A 19,089-nucleotide genomic window follows, 5' to 3' on the forward strand; every position below is an offset into this window, starting at 1 on the left:
TATTAATAGATATGAGGACAAACAAAATTATCTTCATGGATGATGAAAAGGCCTTTGACAATTCAAGGGCCGTTTCTGATTTTTTAAAATAGTAAAATCTAGTATCTTGTATAACAGGGAAACACTGTAAGCATTCCTGTCAAAGTTAAGAAACAAGACCAGGATACCCACTACAGCCATTATATTTTAACATTGTATTGGTGGAAAGAACAAAACAATCAGACAAAAGAAGGCAAGGAGGGGAGTCAGAATTGCAAAAGGGACTCATGTATTAAAAATTTTAACTTCTGTGGCTGAAAGTCTTTTTAAAAGAGAGTTTATTAGGCCATTGCTAACAAAAAAGACCAGTCTTGGGAAATGCAGTTGTGGGGGCTAAAAAAATACTTCTCACCTAAATTCTAGCTGGGCTAATAATCAAATCAACAGGTTAACAGATGATTTTTTTTTTTAATTTCAAAACTTTAATAACAGTATAGTGAGTCTCCATTCGGCTTCAACAAATAAATTTATAAGTAACTTGTTTCACCAACAATTCCATACAATGCCTACCCCAACACCACCTCAAATACTTAAAAAAGCAAATCCTATATTTAACATTGCATCCATTTCTTAAAAACCATTATAATCATCAAACTGAAAATTATAGATTTAATGTATAACGGAATTAAGAGATTATGGGAAGATTATCAGTTTTTAAAATAGGACTAGGACATGGGAGTAAATGTCTGAGGTAGGATAGAGGATAACATTAAGAGGCTCCTGGACTACAGCAACCACGTATTCACAAACAAATTGACTCCATCTTCCAACACTTGCTAAGGCTGTGTCCCTTTGTTCCACTTCCCAGCTGCTTTTTCATAAAAAGGTACTGGTATACACAAGTGACTCGGGCACACTTGCCTCACAAATTTTCAAATTCATGACTCTGCAAAATTAGATAATTTCCTCCCCGATTCTTCATCTAATAACTATAGTGTTGCCTGTCACTGGTACCATATTCTTCTTACCTAAAATACCCAATATTCCTTCAAAAACCAGATTCAATTCTCCCATGAAGTCTTACTAAAATAAAATCCTGTTCTGTTCCCTCTGTTAATTGTTCTTTGCACACTAGAATTTACTTCACTGTTTACGTACCAAATAGCTAGAAAGGTTAATCAGTTTAAGAAAAAAGTTCCAAACCAATACACAATTTTTATTGAGTCTTTAAGATATCACAGGTAAGTCTGAGGAATCCATCTGATGTTTTGGTGTTTCTGTAGGTGGACAACTTTGATCTTATTCATCAGCCTCCTGAAACATAAATGCCATCCAAAAATTTTCTGATCTTCTTTTTCACTGTTGTGGCTTGTCGAATCAAAGCAGCTAAATTGGATACATGTTCAATATTGTTTCCTTCAAGAATTAACTCATTTTTCTGGGCTTGAGATACTGAACAAGCAACACCTGACCTCATTCAAACCCTGTGGATGTATTTCTCACCCAAGAAATTTTGAATTTCAACAAGAGAACCATTCTCCTGAATAATGACGTTGATGGGTAGTGAGCATACACAGACCTCATCTTGTAACAAAAGCCCAGTGTAACACCCTTGATCATGCTCTATACATGACTACAGATAGTGCAAACAGTAACCAGTTCCTTTCTATTCCCACCCCGCTTTGTCAACCCAGAGCCTCTTCTTTTTCTTTTCAAGGAGACTGAGTTCCTTGAAAAGAAACTCACTGATGTGATTGAAGTCCCTTTGCAGAGTGCCTCTGGGGCCCTTTGCAATAATTGAGAGTTTCTTCAGAGTGATATCCACATTTTCTGAAATGTCGACAATCCGATTGCTGAGAATGGTCTTCATTCTCTCAGTAGATGCAGCTAGAAGATTAAAGTTTAATACGTGTGTGTGGGGAATTCTAATAAGTGTGAAAATTCCAAAGACAGGCAAAATTGGTAATTACGTCATTTTGGACCAAGAATAAGGCAGTCAGTGGTGGGATTTCAAAGGAAGTAGGCAATTTACAGGTGGTTGAGGAAGTGTGGAACACACATGAGGTAAATTTTTGCTAGGCAACCCAGACAACAACGGGACATGGGTGGTGGTGAGTAGGGGAGAGGGTGGTCAACAGGCTCAGAATCTTCCTGTTTAATGCTAAGGTGATTATGCTAAGGTTCCCTTCCAGAAGCAGGTTTATCCATCTGAATCTATTATTAGGCAGCAAAGGGGAAGAGGGTCAAAGTTTCTTTCCCAGTCTTTTGTTTTAAAAACCAGTCTGAAATCAATGTCCAAAAAGGCAAAACTTTGGTCCTAAACCTTTTAGAATCTAAACCACCAGCAGCATGGCTAGTTAGGAAAGACGTGTCTGTTGTGCTGGAGTTGTGCAAGCATGTTTATATATCAAGTAGGGGGAAGAAAGAGGTGAACTGGTCTGAAATGACTTACAGTTAGCTATAGATAAAGGGGATTTGAGAAGATAAGGAGGTGTCAGCTCCTGTGGATTAGCTGTGGGCAGCGGATTGGAAAATTCATGTGTAAATAGGAAGGGGAGTTTCCTTGGCCATTTCCTCTTTAGAATAATTGTAGAAGTAGCCACCTGAAAATCCTGAATTCCAACAGGTAAATAGGAATGTGAGCCATCTTTTGCCAGAGCTGGTTCACAGCTATTAACAGGCTAACTGTTCTGTATCTTTCTTTCACTCTCAGGCAGCTGTAATTTTAATTTAGGACATCTCAGAATTTTTTTTGTTACACATGCAGAGGACCTGATCGTTTAGATGGAAAACATAAGGAAATTAAAACTGAAACTAAAGCAGTAAAATAAGTACATAAAGTAAGATAGTATATAATAAGACATAAAATTAACATACGAACCAATAGTTTTCACATACACAATTACTAGTGAGTGGCATGATATAAACAACAAAAAGAAACACTTAAGAAATGTGCAAAACTTATAATGAAGAACTTTAAAATAACTGAAAAATACAAAAGTAGGCTTGAACTAATGAAAAAACATGTCTTATCTTTGGATAGGTAGATTCAACATTTTAAAGATACCAATTCTTCCCAAGTTAATATATAACTTTAACATGATCCCAATAGAAATATCAATACATCAAAAATATTTTTTTTTGTTTGTTCTGGGGCTAGATGAGTGGATTTTAAAGTTCATATGGAGAAATAAGTTAGGATGGAGAAATTCCAAAAGAGCAATGGATGTATGCTAGCCATATCAGCTATCAAAGCATACTATAAATCTCTGTAATTAAAATGATCTAGTATTGGTGCATGAAAGGACAGACCAATGGGACAGAAAGACCAGAAAAAGGCCCAAACATGTATGAAATTTTAGCTTATGATTTAAGTGGCATCTGAAATAACTGAGGAAAGAGACATTTTAAATAGGGTTGGACCTCTGGATATCCAAATGGACAAAAAGAAACTGTATCTATCTACATCTATCTATCTATCTATCTATCTATCTATCTATCTATCTATCTCAAATACACCAGGAATCTAAATATGAAGAATGAATCATATATATACCAGATGAAAACACGAGTAAATTTTGTTATAACCCTTGCAGCAGGATGCCAGGACAGTCTTAGAGCTCACCTTCTTGTTTCCCATCTCTCAGAGATTACTGTTCTTCATTGCCTGATGTTTGGTGTCTTGAAAAACACTGCTTCATATATTTATCTATTTTTTGTTTGTTTCAGGTGAGAGGGTTCCTTTACTTTGCCTTTCTGGAAGTGGAATGCCCAATCCTGTACAATTTTTATTCCATTCCCATTAGTTTCTCCTCAGTGTGAGGCTCAGTGTTGGAGAGGAAGCCTTTTTGGTTGTTTAATTTCCAGAGCTCAGGCTAACCAGCCCCTCCAACTTTTCTTGTGACCAACTAACTTACCCTCATTCGTTATTATCCTGTGTAAAACTCATACCTGTTTTAGTGCTGCCACTCGTTCCTGTAAAAATCTTTGGATACTATGAGTATCTCTTATTCTCAGATCTCATTGCTTTCTCCCACGCAGAAGTTGATACTATAAAGTTCTTGGGGCCATTGATGGTTTGTCGCCATCCATTTATTTTGGGATGTATGGGGATACCCTGTCACCTAGTTTTGTTGTGAATGTTGCCTGTGGGGTTTTGGTTTTACAGTTTAGTTGTTCTGCCTGTTTTTATATGGGGATTTGGAGAGATTCAAAAATCATGTTGCTGCTGTTATTTTCCCAGAATCTTGCTGAAATCATTTGAGAAGTTTATGTTATCACATCATATAATTTGTGAGACTATCATTTTCACTAATACTTCATGTTTTTTCCTCCTAAATAATTTACATTCTTTTTCAAATTCTTCCCCCTGCCCCCAAACTGAGGCTGCCTATATTTTTTCTCTCTTTCTTCTTCCTTTTCTTTTTTCATTTCTTCAAAGAATGTGTTCCATCCAGTCATGACCTTTTACCTGTTTCTTAACTCTTCATTTCTATCACTTTATTTTAGGGACAAGTGCTTCACCACCATTCCCGCCTTCTTCAGCCATTTTGTTTTATCAGTGCAGCTGCTCCAACAGCTTGTGGGGGGGAAATTAGAAAAGGGAGCAGTCCTTCAATACCTACTACAGATTAAGACATACTAAAAAGCCAATGGATTTAGAAACAGAGCAATAGGCCAGTAAACAAAAGAGAGAACTCAGAGATGGATGTGCATTTAAATGGGGACATACATATGGTAACTTGCTGTAAGATAGTATATGCCTCACAGGACCCAGTTGAGAAAGTGCGAACAGTTTGTAAACAATGTTGGAGAAATTGGTTCACTCTAGGGAGAAAAGAAAAATCAATCTTTGTATCTTTCCATGGACAATGTGTGCTCCAGATAAATGAATAAACTTATTGTGAACTATGAAGTTATATATAAAAAGAAAGGACACATAAATGTTTTTTATGACTTAGGAGTAAAGGTCTTCTTTAAAAAGATCCCCAAAATGCAAGTCATTTAACAATATAATTGTTGTATTTATTGCATCAAAATAAGAATATCTCTTAGAGGACACCAAAGACAAATTAATCCAGATGACATATTGGGAAAAGATAGTTTCAGTATTTAAAACCAATACAGAACTGATATCGAGGTTCTATAAAGAATTTTTAGATTTATAAGAAAGACAAAGAACTACACAGAAAAATGAGCAAAGCACATGAAAAGCAATTTACGGATGAAAAACAGACAACTAACATGGAACAGATGCTCAAACTTATTAGTTATCAGGAGGTGCAAATTAAAGCAACAGTGAGATACTCCATAGGAACATTGGTGCACTGCTGACAATCTGGTAATTTGGTCACCATCCCAGAACTGGCATGATGGACACACGAATGAAATGGTTATGATGGCAAAGATAGATGCCATATATTGGTCTAAAAGCATAGACTCCCACTTCTGAAGACCGATCTAGCTACTGCTGCCTCTGAATGTCCAACTTGTCAGCAGTAGAGATCAACACTGAGTCCTTGATACTGCACTATTTCTTGAGGAGAACAACTGGCTACTTGGTGTTCAGTTGGCTGACTACATTAGGCCCCTTGCATTGGAAGAGTTAATGGTTCATCCCCACAGGAATGAATATTTCAGGTATGAGTTTACCTTTCCTTCCTGCAAAGCCTCAGCAACAGCACTCCTTGGGATAATGGAATGCTTGCCCATAGACATGGAATCTCATATAGCACAGCATTTGACCAGGGGGGCTCACTATAGCGAGAGAGGTGCAGAAGTGGGCCCCTGATCATGAGATCCACTAGTTACATCACATTTGGTGCCATACAGAGACAGGTTTCTAGAATAGCCTTCTAAAGGCATGGCTAAAATGCTAGCCTGGAGGAAACACTCTGAAAGAATGTGGTGTAATCTTTCATGTAACGATATATCAGTTCAGAGACCTGTATATGGTGCTCTGTTCCCAATAGGAAGAGTATATGAATCCAGGAATCAAGGGATGTAAATTGGTATAACACTACTGACAATCATTTCTAATGACTTGGTGGATTTCTGTTCCTGCTCTTCAGTGTTGGAGGTTCTGATCCCAAATAAATATGTTTCTTGCCAGGTAATATTTCAAGGAACTCATTGAATTACAAACTACTGCATGGCATATTGGACTTCTTGTGCCAAGGGACCAGCAAGTAATTGACCCTGATCAGCAGGAGGGGGTCAGGCTGCTTTTACATAATAGCAGCAGGGAAAATATGTACAGAAACTAGGAGATCCACCTTGGGGCCTCCTTGTACGCCCCTGCCCCCTTATAACTGTGAACAGACCTGTGCAGTAACCCTGAACTGAGAAAGGGTATGACTATCAAGGCACTGCAGGGAGTTGACTTGTAAAACCAGCTAAGCTACCCACACCTGATGAGGTAACTTCTGAGGGTGAAGGGATATTGGAGGAAGGAGCGGATGAGTTGCAACCTGTCTCTGTATGGCACCATATGAAATTAACTACAGTGACAGGGGCTGTAGTTCATCCCACTAACCTCTTTTATTAGTTTCCCCTCAGGAGGAAGGACCTATGGGAACCATGGGAGCACTGCTCCCCCAAACTCTGTATAAAAGTAGATCTCTAAGCTCACAGGGTGCACTGTGGCAGCCATGAGAATGTGCCTTGTGAACCTCCAATTGGAGAGAGCATAACTGACAAAGGTCCCAGCTGCTGCACTATGAAATACATCACTGAGTTCTGCCGAGGCCACTCCTTCCATAGGCTTCTCCCAGCAATGATTGTGTGTAGCAAGAACACTGAAGTAGACCTGCTCCTGGAACACACAGGATTCCTCTAGTGGCTGGCTTTGGTTTGAGGAGTCCCTGATGGCATTACTAAACCTTTAGACAAGGACAGCCTTAGGCAAGGCAGCCTAGGACACTTCCACCCAAGTTTCTTAGACTTGCACTGTGATGTGACAGCTGCCCCAGCCTTACACAGCTTCTTTCCTATTTTCTCTCACGCAGGCATTTCTCCTAATAAAATCCTTGCACAGTTAATCTTGTCTCTGCTTCTTGAATGACCTAAACTAGCATAGCTTGCACATGAGGAGGAAAAGTTAAAACGACTCTCTGATTTCTGACTTGGGTACTGGGTGCATGTGATTGTCAGGCACTGAGATAAGGGACACCAGAGACCTCTGTTTGAAGGGAAAAGGCATAGCAAGAGAACAGACTGAGGGATGAGTGGAAGGACAAAAGGAAGGGAAGGCAGAGAGGTCTCAGGCAGGGAGGACCATCCCACCTGTTACAGGTTTCTGTTAGAGAAGTTGCCCTTGTCCCACTGGAGACCTGGTCTCAGTTCTCTAAATCTTAAAAGCAGCTCCCACCTTGCCCACGGCTCAAAAATGGATTCTCATGAAAACACATGGAAGGAGATTAAAGAGAAGAAGCTTACTGTGGGGTTTCTGCATCAGTTAGCTCGAGTTGCTATGACAAAATACCGCAGGCTCGTGGCTTAATCAACAGAAATTTATTGGTCATAGTTCTGAAGCTGGGAAGTCCAAGATCAAGATGAAGATTAGGTTCCTGGAGAGGCCTCTGCTCCTGGTTTGTGGATAGCTACCTTCCCACTGTGTTCTCACATGGCCTTTCCTTGGTGAATGCTCACGAGAGAAAGAAGAGGAGAGGAGAGGAGAGGAAAGGGGAGGGGAGGGGAGGGGAGGGGAGGGGAGGGGAGGGTAGGAGATCTGTCTTTCTCTTCTTGTAAGAATCCCACCTTCATGACCTCATTTAAATTGAATTACTTTCAAAAGGCCCCATTCTCCAAATACCATTACATTGGGGGTTAGAGCTTTACCATTGAATTTTGAGGGCAGTGGCAGTAGTGTTGGTGGTAGCGGGGGACGCAAACATTCAGTCTGTAACAGTTTCTTTCGGCCATATTGGGTAGTGTTCATTCTTACAGCCCACTCAGTCTTTATAAAGATCCCTTGCCATGTGGACAGTTGGCGTAGGTGGCACTAAGATGTTTCTAATCCCGGACAGAGAGAAGAAACTGAACGCTGACTTACAGACTTAAAAGCGAAGTGCCTTCAAACGGCCTTCCACTCTCAGATGGGCACCGTTGCTTTCTGTAGGCTTCTTGCAGACCCTGTTTTCCAGCCTGAAAGGATGGTGTCTGGGGTACACCTGCTTCACTGAGAACAATTATTTTCCCTTATCATCTGCCCTTATCCCCCATCCCTTCTTTCAACTGCAAGTCATTTTAAAAGGGAGGAAATGACATGTGTGAACACAGTAATTTCCAGAACAAACCCGGAAACACATTCTTGATAGCTAGGTAAGGTTTTGTAAAAAGGGGAATGTTTGATTTGCATGGCTGAGTGAAGAATAAAAAGTTTTATTGCCAGAAACACAAGGCTGGAACCATTTTTTTAGAAATGTAGAAAGGTTTAAAATGTTGCCATGGGACAAGGGGATTTTATGCTGGCATGAATCCTTGATTTTTAGTACAACAGAAAAAAATTTTTTTTTCTAGGATTTAATGTTGATAATGTCACTCCTCAATGTGCTTCAATTATTCTTCTATGGGTTCCCAAGTGTTAAGCTATGGATTACCTCTCACTCTGCAGTGAGAGGTAATCTGTCTAACTATCTCCTCTCCATTCATGTAAACCCAGGTCTCCAGTCTTCATTCCAGCTTCAGAACAGTGGTGAAAGGAATCGGCAATGTTGATAAGGTATCACTTTTGTGTGTTGGTTTTTCCCTGTTAATAGCTGAATGCTTTAACAAGTTTATCAGTCCTACTTATATAACAAATATGTTAAAAACCGGAACTGTGGTTCCAAGGGCTCCAAAGTAAATAGGACAAGTATTGGTGGCTTGAATATTTCCTTCTTGCAATAAATTGAAGTTCAAGGAAGCTATAGAATTGTGAGGTGTACTTTTCACGTATAATTTAGTTTGACAAACATTTACTGTTAAAAATGTCTTTAACTTTTCCTTCTTGATACAGTGGGTCCATTATAGCAGAGGGAGTATGTAGGCTCAACGCTGAACTATATCCTGTTGAGGTTATCAGAGGTTATCTGTAGGGCTGGAGAGTTGGGGGACTCTCTGCTCTGGCTCCATGGTTTTCCCCCTCCCTGTGTTGCTTTTTCTTTACACTAGCTTTGAACTACCACAGAACAACAGTTTCTGGAGAACCCTGGGCACAGAAAACAAGAAGCCATCAGCGAGTGGGACAGATTTACCTCCCCTTGATGTAAGACCTGTTATGTCGGAATCCAAAGTCTGCTCAAGAGGGCCCCAGAGCATCCAGCGTAAACTGCAGATACCTGTTCAGGGCTGAGAGAAGGCTCTGGACTGAAGGTAGGTGACTTTCTGAGCGAGGGTAGCTCCAGAAAGGATTACTCATGTCAAGGGCACTGAGGGGAGCAGACTACAGAAGAATGCTATTTTGGGAGATGTGGGGATTGCCACAGCAGTGGAGGGTAATGAACCTGACCTTGTGGACTAGGAGGAAGCTATGCGCCATAAGAAGGACCTCAGGGCAAAAAGATCTTTCTTAAAGCCGCTATAGCTGAAACTGGAGAATCCATTCTTTCAGATCACCAGGACACTAGGGTTGTCCATTGTTTATTTATAGTGATGGATTTTCTTTTCTTTTAATCAAAACTTGTATTTGCAAAGTTTGGACCAAATTACAGGGTTGTCTGGTGAGGAGACTTTCCCACATCTCTGCTCATGATTTTGATCGAAACTCAACAGCTCAGGTGTACTATCTTTTGGCTCCAGGGTTATATGCAGTTTTCTTCAGGTGAAATCATCACCCTATAAATCCTCCTGATAGATCCATGAATAGACAGGATTAACATGTGGTCATATGACCCCCTTACTGTCCTCAAGTCTCTGTGTTTGGGGAAACTTAGTAAAGGAAGAAGCTTCCTGGGACCTTCTTGTGTTAATCATCTGCCAATGATTTACTTTCCTCCAGTGTTGTTGAATTGGAAGATTAGGTGGTGATTTATCACAAAGTATAGCAGGAAAAACTTGTCATTGCTAAGACCTCAGACATTGGCTAACTGCAAGTCCCTGGCTAGAAGGTAAGCTCTGGTTCATTAGTTTTGTATTTTCTAAAAGAGTTGTATGGAATATAAAAAACAGACCACTGAAAAAATGAGGTTTCTGCTCTCCTGAAGTTAGCTAGAATTAGAGCTGACATTTACAGAGAAGGAGGTTCAGAGCCTGGGCTTTGGTGGCAGACAGTTCTAAGTTAGTCATGGCTCTGCTAACTGTGTGATCTTGGAGAGCTATTTAACTTTAGCCTTCAATTTGCTTCCTTGGTTAATTTTTTTTCTTAGTTCTGTTAGCTTTTCAGTAAATTATCTTGCATTTTCTCAGTAGGCAATCATATTTTCTTTCAGTGATATTCTTGCCTCTTCCTTTCTAATATTCATAGTAGAAATTCTTCTCTCTTGTTTCATTGCCTTGATTAGACTTAGCAGAATGATGTTGAATAATAACAGTGATAATAAACATCTATATCTTATTTCTGGTTTTAATGGAGATCTTTCAAATGCTTCATATTAAGCATGATGATTGCTTTATGTAGTTATCATTTGTCAGCTTAAGAAAGTTTCTTTGTGCTTTTTAAAAATCATGAGTGGATGTCAAATTTTATCCTGTTCTTGGCAGCTATTGAAATAAAATGATCATATGGCTTTTCTTCTTTAATCTGCTAAGATAATGCATGCCACTAATAGTTTTCCTATTAATGAATTATTTTCCTATTTTGAATCACCCTTAATTTCCTCAGTTAAACCTTAGTTAATACATTTTTAATTATTTTAGTATTACGGGGCTCGATTTGATCATATTTTACTTAGGATTTTAAAACCCTAAGCTCAGAAGTAATATCCTTGTATCATTTACTTATGTGCTATCTTTGTCTGATTTCATAAATGTAACATATAATTAATCACATTGATTTAAAGGAGTGGGCCGGAAGAGAGAAGCAGACATGCTGAAGGAGCTCCAGCTCTTGCTGTCAGTCATCCTACTGCTTTTCTGTGGCTTCCTCTACCAGCTCATCCTGAAGTCCAGCTGCTACTTCTGCTTGTCTCCGGTGGAGTTCCAGCAGGGGCCGGAAGCCCTCCTGGGCAAGGGACGCATCATTGTGTTCCTAGAGACCTCTGAGAGAGTGGAGCCATCCCCACTGGTCTCCTGCGCTGTGGAGTCTGCTGCCAGGGTTTATCCTGAGCAGCCCGTGGTGTTCTTTATGAAGGGTCTCAGTGACTCCGCGCAGCCTCCCCCAAATTCCACTTACACAGCCTTTTCCCTCATCTCAGCAATAGACAACGTTTTTCTCTTCCCTTTAAATATGAAAAGGCTGTTTGAAGACACACCATTGTTCTCATGGTACACTCAAGTAAGTGTTCAGTGAAGCTTAGAATGTCAGTGTTAGGAGGGACCACAGAAAATGAGTTCGTCCTACTCATTTTTTAGCTGGGGAAACTGAAGGTAAGGACTCGGCGTCAGAAATGGGACTAGAACTCAAATCTTCTGACTTTTGCCTAGCCTTCTTTTTATGCCGTTGAGCCCTGATTCAAGTAAACAGGAGAGACTTAAGTTAGGTTTATTTTTGCCATGGGTCTTTTGCTTCTAGCTGTCTATCTTAGAATCCAGCACATTTTTGAGACTACTCTTAACTGAGTTTCCATATCTTTTCTAGGTGTATTTTTCTTATTTTTCGCTGATATTTTTAAACCCATCCATGGTAAACTTTTTTTTTTTTTTTGCACCTGAAGGGGAAACGAAGCAATATTTAACTTGAAAATTATGCAAATGGAAAGTCATAAAAGATCAGATGGAGTACTGCTATATAAGATTGAGTTATATTAAGATATTATCAAGAAACTCCTGGAACTCTTGGGAATTTTGTAATCTTTATCTTAGTAACATAGCGTAATAAGGAAATAATGTTTTAATTAAATATTTCTCTCACAAGGGACTCATGATCAGGGAATACATAAAGAAATTGTTGTATAGGCACTCAATGATTCCATTATGCAGGCTTTATCTGTGACATCTTATAAAGACTACAATTTAGAATTACATGCTCTTATATTATAATGTAATTATAATTATTTCAACTATGCAACTCCCTATCCCCTACATCTACATGGAAGAAAAAGACCTGAAGAAAATATGTAATACACAATAATAGCAGGCATTTTAGTATAACGGAATGAGGAGTGAATTTAGTGATGAGAATATATTAATTTTTAAAATAAAATAATTAAAAAATAAAAGTAATTAAAACATTGACATCAAAAGAATCCCATTTACCTGCCTTATAAAGTCCTATCTAAGTTCTAATCATAGTCTAGACCAAATGTCAGCAAACTTTTTCTCTGTAAAGGGCAAGAAAGTAAATACTTTAGGTTTTGCATACCAAGAGGCAAACTTGAAGCCGTTGTAAGGTACTTTTATTAGTTTCCTGTGGCTGCTGTAACAAAGTACCACAAACCTGGTGACTTAAAACAACAGAGATGTACTTCCTCACAGTTATGGAGAGTGGAAGTCCCAAATCATTTGATGGGATGAATGTCAAGGTGCAGGCAGGGCCCCAGTCCCCTGGGAAGCTCTAGGGAAGAACCCTTTCTGGAGAGCACCCCCATCTGTCTCCAATTTACATCTCCTTTTCCCCCATCTGTCTCCAATTTACATCTCCTTTTCCTGTGCGTGCGTGCGTGCGTGCGTGCGTGCGTGTGTGTGTGAACTCTCCCTCTCCCTTTCTCTTTAAAGGACACTCATGATTGCATTTCAGCTCTATCAGGATAATCTCTTCATTTCAAGATCCTTAATTGAATCACATTTGCAAAGAACCCTTTCCCATGAGGTAACATTTACAGTTTCCAGGACTTAGGACCTGATATCTTTGCATGGCCATTATTCAGCTCACTACAGTATTTATACATAAAAAAAGAAAACTCCTGTCCCACCCTGCCTCATTCTCCTGGGGATTGGATGGCTCTCCTGGACAGAAGACACACTTGTGCCTCGATACTGTCAGCGGAGACATTTTCTGAACTAAGCCACGAGACTGTGTGTGTGCGTGTATGTGTTTGGAGGAGGAATTGGTCAGTTTCACTCTTGGCCCCATGTGACTTCTGGGTTCCAGTGCACACATCTCATCTCCTGAAGAGCCTGGAAGTCTCAAACTGGGACTTGTCATAGGGAGGTGAAGCGACTCACTGGATTTTACCTGCAGTTGCCAGCACAGGGTTCCTAACAAGCAGGTGGCTACTAGTGTGGCCCCAGGCAGGGGCAGGGCAAGCTGTGGGCCAGGGAGGCAGGTGCTAGCAGTGGAGAAGAGACCTGCTAGGTCCCTGCGACTCTCAGTGCGTGCCTGCCAGAGGATGCTCCAGGACTACTTTCCTCATACTTGCGTTAGACTAACATTACCTAAAAGTGTTTTGCTTCTTGGAAAAAGACCTCTTTACCCAAATTGTTTTGGGAGATGCATACCTCATCATTTTCTCACAGACTAACCTTGTACATGAGGAAATTAAAGGCCCTGTGTAGTTTTGAATCAAAGAAATTTTAATTTGTTTCAATCCGGCATTTTCCAAACTTATTTGAGTATGGAACCCTCTTTCAGTATGACATAAATATTTTCCTGGAGCGTGTATTCCATGGAACACAGCTTGGGTTGCTCTGAACTACACCTTAGTTTTGCTATGTTGAGTTTTAGGGACAAGGTGGGCCCTGGGATACAGAGCTCTTAAGTGTCTGCAGGATACGACATAAGGCTAAGCATCTCTGGAGATCATGCCACCATGCCCTTGGGTGGCTGGGTGTGGCATGTTCTGGCCCCGTTAGGCCAACTCAGGATGGCTGGGGGCCAGCAGTTAGGAATGACCCAATGTACCATTACCTGCTGGTGACCACTGAATTTGCTGCACTGATTTGGCAACTGTAGCCCTTGATGATGCTCAGGGCTGAGTATTGTGGGGGAGGGGAGGGTTGCGCGGTCAGAACTCTAATCCTCTTTCTGGTACTCACCCTTGGGGGGGCTCTTGGATTTTAGGCTGATGTTAATGCAGGCTTCTTCCTCCTCTGATTCTGTGCAGCTTTTGGTACTCTGTATGTCTGGATCTGACAATCACCAATTTACCAAGTAATCAACGTATTTTTATCCAAACCATATTCTTTTTTGAATGAGTGGATCTCTGGAGCCAGACTGCCTGGGTTGAAATCCAACCTCTGTCTCTCTGACCTTGGAGAAATTACTGAACTTCTTGGTCCTTTCAGTTTTTCATTTGAAAAATTGGAATAATTGTACTATTAATCTCTAAAGATTTGTATAGGTTATAAAGAACAGTTTTAGATAAATTTAGAACAGTTTTTGATAAATTTTAGTTATTATTTATGAGGTTTTCAGCAGTTATAGACAATATGATGACATGAATAACTCATGTGGCTTTCCGCAAAGTCTTAGTTCTGTTTTATTTGGCTTTATAGCTGAATTTTAGAGAATGTTTGGTTGTCAAAAGCCAAGGGTTGCTCTTTAATCTTCTAATCAACATATTTCAGTTCAGAAAAATCTATTTTGTTTTCTATATTTAAAACTTTGGCCTTTCATTCGGGAACATTGCCATTATCGTGATTTATATCTATTCTTTTAAAAGTCATTTTCTGTTTTGCTCACATTTTAGCATTTGTGGTCATCCATCCTCTCCCACACCACATCTAATCCATCAAAATCCTTACTGGCTTTATTTTTACCCTGTACCCGGGTCCGACCACTTCTCCCACCTCCTCTATTATCACCCTCCTTCACCATCACCTCTTGCCTGGATTATTTCAGCATTCTCCTCACTTGCCACCTTTCTTCTGCCTTTGCCACATCCCAACCCCTGCCCTGTCTGTTTTCCTCACAGCGACCAGTGTGAACCTTTGAAGACTAATTCAGATCACATCACTCCTTTCTTCCCAACCTTCCAAATAATTTGTCTTTACCCCAGCCTATATCATCAGCTCTCCCTCCCTCCCTTACCCTCTCTGATCTCATCTTCTACCCCTCTCCCTTCACTACTCTGTTTTTGTCACGCTGCCTCCCTCCTGTTCCCGCCTCAGGGCCTTCGCACTAGCTGTTCCCTCTACCCTAGAACTTTCTTCTCTAAGATACTAGTATGGTTCACTTACTCACTTTGCTCAAGTTTCTGCTGGGAACCAACATAAGATTGCGTTCTGCCCTGCCCTTTTCATAGCCCCCTCACCCAGCTTTTTTTCCTTCATAGTCCTCATGAACGCCCAACATATTATATGTTTATTTGTTAATTGTCTATCTCCTCGAAATAGAGACTTTTGTTTTGTTTACTGACATATCTTTAGCAGCTGTAACAGAGCTTGGCACACAGTAAGTAGGTCCTCAATGAATGAATCCTATTAAAGGAATTAATTAGTGATGAAGGTATGCATGCATGCGTTTTAAGATTCTTTTACTAATGTCTTAAATAGCATACGTGTTGATTTTTTCCTATAGTTTCCTACTTTATATTTTTCTTTATCAGTTTTTAGTATTTTTAGGACTTTAAAAAATTTTTCTTCCACAGTTCCATGTTTGTGGTTTGTGCTGAAAATGACTCACACAGTTCATTGTGAAATCCCTTCTGGGTTTCTATTTTACCCTTCCACTGTTTCAATTATTTTCTTTCTTTCTTTCTTTCTTTCTTTCTTTCTTTCTTTCTTTCTTTCTTTCTTTCATTTTCTTTCTTTCTTACAATTATATGAAATCTTTAATAGCTGCTAAAATCTTCCCATGGATACTGATTGCTGTAAACTTTTTACTTAAAGGTAACTTTTGAGGGTAGAGGTAAGTTGGTAAATTTGAAAAATTGGACTTTTGGCCAACAGATTTTTGGGAAGCTGACTTGCTTCCTCCTCCCCAGCCGCCCTGGGCCTGGCCTCCTGCTGTGACATCCCTCCTTTTTCCCCTGCTACTGGGAGCTGATTTGTACCTGTTCCTGCAGATCAATGCCAGTGCACAGAGAAACTGGCTCTATGTCAGCTCAGATGCATCCCGCCTGGCCACCATCTGGAAGTACGGCGGCATCTACATGGACACCGATGTCATCTCCATCAGGCCCATCCCTGATGAAAACTTTTTGGCTGCACAGGCTTCTCGGGACTCTAGTAATGGGGTGTTTGGATTCCTACCCCACCACTCCTTCCTATGGGAGTGCATGGAAAACTTTGTTGAACACTACAATTCGGACATTTGGGGCAACCAGGGTCCCATTTTGATGACGAGGATGTTGAGAGTGTGGTGCAAACTCAAAGATTTCCAGGAGGTGAGCGACCTCAGGTGTTCAAACTTGTCCTTCCTACATCCCCAAAGATTTTACCCCATTTCCTATCCACAGTGGCGGCGCTACTATGAAGTCTGGGACACAGATCCAACCTTCAACAACTCCTATGGCCTCCATCTGTGGAATTACATGAACCAGGAAAGGAGGGCTGTGGTTAGAGGCAGCAACACACTAGTGGAAAATCTCTTCCGTAAGCACTGTCCTAGGACTTACAGAGACCTGATTCAAGGCCCAGAGGGGTTGGCGACTGGGGAGCTGGGTCCAGGTAATGAATAGTGCTAATGCTGGGTTGTTGCTGCTACATCGTGGAACCAAGTGCTGCCTGGAGCACCTCCCTTTCCTTGATCTCCACTCTTCGCAGGGGTGCGGGGGCTTATCCACATGTCAGTTAGGATTAGTTTTCTCTGTCTATAATAGAAAAATCCTAAAGACCATTGGTGTATATAATATAAAATTTTATTTCTCTCTTGTGCAAAAGAATCTGAGGGCAGGGAATTCAGAGTGGGTGTGGTCACCACAATCATCAGAGACCAAAGTTCCTTGCATCTTTTGGTTTGTCATCCTTAGTGTTCACAGCTTATGGTCCATATTGCTTCCTGATCTCTAGTCATTATGTCTGCATTTAAATAATGTCCCTGGACTTGCCATCTAGGGCCAGTCTCTTTGGTCCTGTTTCTGTGTCAGGGACTGACACTGGTGCCACCAAATCTTGTACATGCTGTGGCAGAGGATGACAGCTTCCCAGAGCTCAGTGATCTAATTCTCTACAAACTCTTGGTATCTTCAGGACCTGGAACAGGGCCTGGCACACAGTGGCTACTCAATTACTCTCGGCTGTATTGAATGTTGAACTCTGGCCCAGTAAGTGAAGGGTGCGAGGGGTTCATGTACGGCAGGTCTTGGTCAATTGAGGATGGAGCCTTTAGCTTTTGGCATTACCAACAAGGTGGACTGAGTTGCAAGTCAAGTCTACTTTCTCACAACAGCTCTGCAAAAGAGGGCACACATTTACGCATGGGGAAATTGATATTGATGGAAATGATGAAAACAAACAGGTTCTCCCAGAGCTACTTTCTCCACACTTCAGGAATGCGGTGGGAAGAGAGCTGAGAAACAAATGCTCCGACCTCCAACAGATTTCACACTGTGCTGAGCTCAGAGGACACACACTGACTGCCAGGCCATGGGCTGAGCCTAGAGATGCTTTAGCTAATGTGGTTTTCATAATGACCCTGCTAGGTAGAGTTTATTTTTCTATTTTACAGAGAGGTTAAATGGCTTTGCCAGAATTAGAGAAATGTGGAAGGTAGAGGAATCTTTGACTCCAAAGCCGGGGCTCTTCTCTCCCCTCCAGTGGAGAGGAAAGTGTTCCCTGACCAAGAGAGGAGAGCAGGAACACGATTCCTCAGAAAGTAGATGGCTCACAGAGAGTCCTTACTTCATCCTGGTTCCTGCCTTGTCCACTTGTTTTTAACATTTAAAATATTGTGGTAAAATATAATATCATAAAATTTACCATTTTAACCATTTTGAAGTCTACAATTCAGTGACATTAAGTACATTCACATTGTTGTAAAACCAACACCACTCTCCATTTCTGTAACCTTTTCATCTTTCCAAAGTAAAACACTATACGCATTAACTCCCTACCCCAGCCCTGGTAACCACTATTCTACTTTCTGAAATATCTCTATGAATTTGACAATTCTAGGTACCTTGTATAAGTGGAATCATATAATATTTATCCTTTTGTGACTGGCTTATTTCACTCAGCATAATATTTTCAAGGTTCGTTCATGTAGCATGTATCAGAATTTCATTCTTTTTAAAGGTTTAATAATATTCCATTGTATGTATATATTACATTTTGTTTATCAGTTCATATGGCAATGGACACTTGGGTTGTCTCCATCTTTTGGCTATTGTGAATAATGCTGTTATATCCAAATATCCAAATCCCCGTTTTTCAGTTCTTTTGGGTATATACCCAGAAATGGAATTGCTGCATCCTATGATAATTCTATGTTTAATTATTTACGGAATCACCATATATTTTCCCACAGCATCGATACCATTTTACATTCCCACCAGCAATGCACGAGGGTTCCAGTTTCTCCATCTCCTTGCCAACACTGTTCACACACATTTTTGCTTTGGTTGCCCCAAGAGAGCGAGCTTGGCCCTATTGAGTCTGGGGATGTTGGGAGGATGAGGGGGTGATTGGGGGGATGGGGCAGGGTGGGTGGGAAGAAAGCCTTAAAAAATAATTCTCAGAAATCTGAGTTTCAGTAAAGCAAGAACTGGCTATGGGAGGGGATCAGGGACTGATATCAGGAAAAAAGAGTTCTTCTGGCCTGGGTTTCAGAGCTGGATCCGCAGGACAAACCAGCAGATTGGGTGGTGGTGGTGGTTGACATCTGACCAGGCTGGGACTCATGCTAAGGACTAGCATGGCGGGGGATCAGAAACCAGTAAGATTCTTTTAATTTAGGGCCGGTGGGTGGGCTGGGGTGTCTACCCTGGAGGCTGCAGCTGTCCCTGCTTTCAGCAGGCCAGCAACTGTACCAGGACTCTGACTCTCAATCTCTCTCTCTCTCTCTCTCTCTCTCTCTCTCTCTCTCTCTCTCTCTCTCTCTCTCTGTGTGTGTGTGTGTGTGTGTGTGTGTGTGTGTGTGTGTACATTCAATCTCCCTAGGCTCCACGCAGCCTGGCCTCTCAGCGAGGCCTGAGAGCGTTCGCATGGAACCTG

At 40.9% G+C, this 19,089-nt stretch overlaps 1 protein-coding gene across 1 annotated transcript; it reads left to right on the forward strand.

Annotated features, from left to right (window-relative positions):
• Window positions 1–10,964: 10,964 nt before the first annotated feature.
• On the forward strand, window positions 10,965–16,713 carry A4GNT (alpha-1,4-N-acetylglucosaminyltransferase). The gene is made up of 2 exons (XM_016151165.2): window positions 10,965–11,392; window positions 16,002–16,713. The coding sequence occupies exons 1-2, from the start codon at window positions 10,985–10,987 to the stop codon at window positions 16,614–16,616; spliced, it is 1,023 nt and encodes a 340-aa protein (XP_016006651.2). The 5' UTR covers window positions 10,965–10,984; the 3' UTR covers window positions 16,617–16,713.
• The last annotated feature ends 2,376 nt before the right edge of the window (window positions 16,714–19,089 follow it).

This window comes from Rousettus aegyptiacus, unplaced genomic scaffold (assembly GCF_014176215.1).
Source record: "Rousettus aegyptiacus isolate mRouAeg1 unplaced genomic scaffold, mRouAeg1.p scaffold_m13_p_4, whole genome shotgun sequence".
Taxonomy (NCBI): domain Eukaryota; kingdom Metazoa; phylum Chordata; class Mammalia; order Chiroptera; family Pteropodidae; genus Rousettus; species Rousettus aegyptiacus.

Coding starts and splice junctions, on each gene's coding strand:
- A4GNT (XM_016151165.2), top strand. CDS start 10,985: ATGCTGAAGGAGCTCCAGCTCTTGCTGTCAGTCATCCTACTGCTTTTC. Junction 11,393..16,001: donor TGTTCTCATGGTACACTCAA/GTAAGTGTTCAG, acceptor CTGTTCCTGCAG/ATCAATGCCAGTGCACAGAG.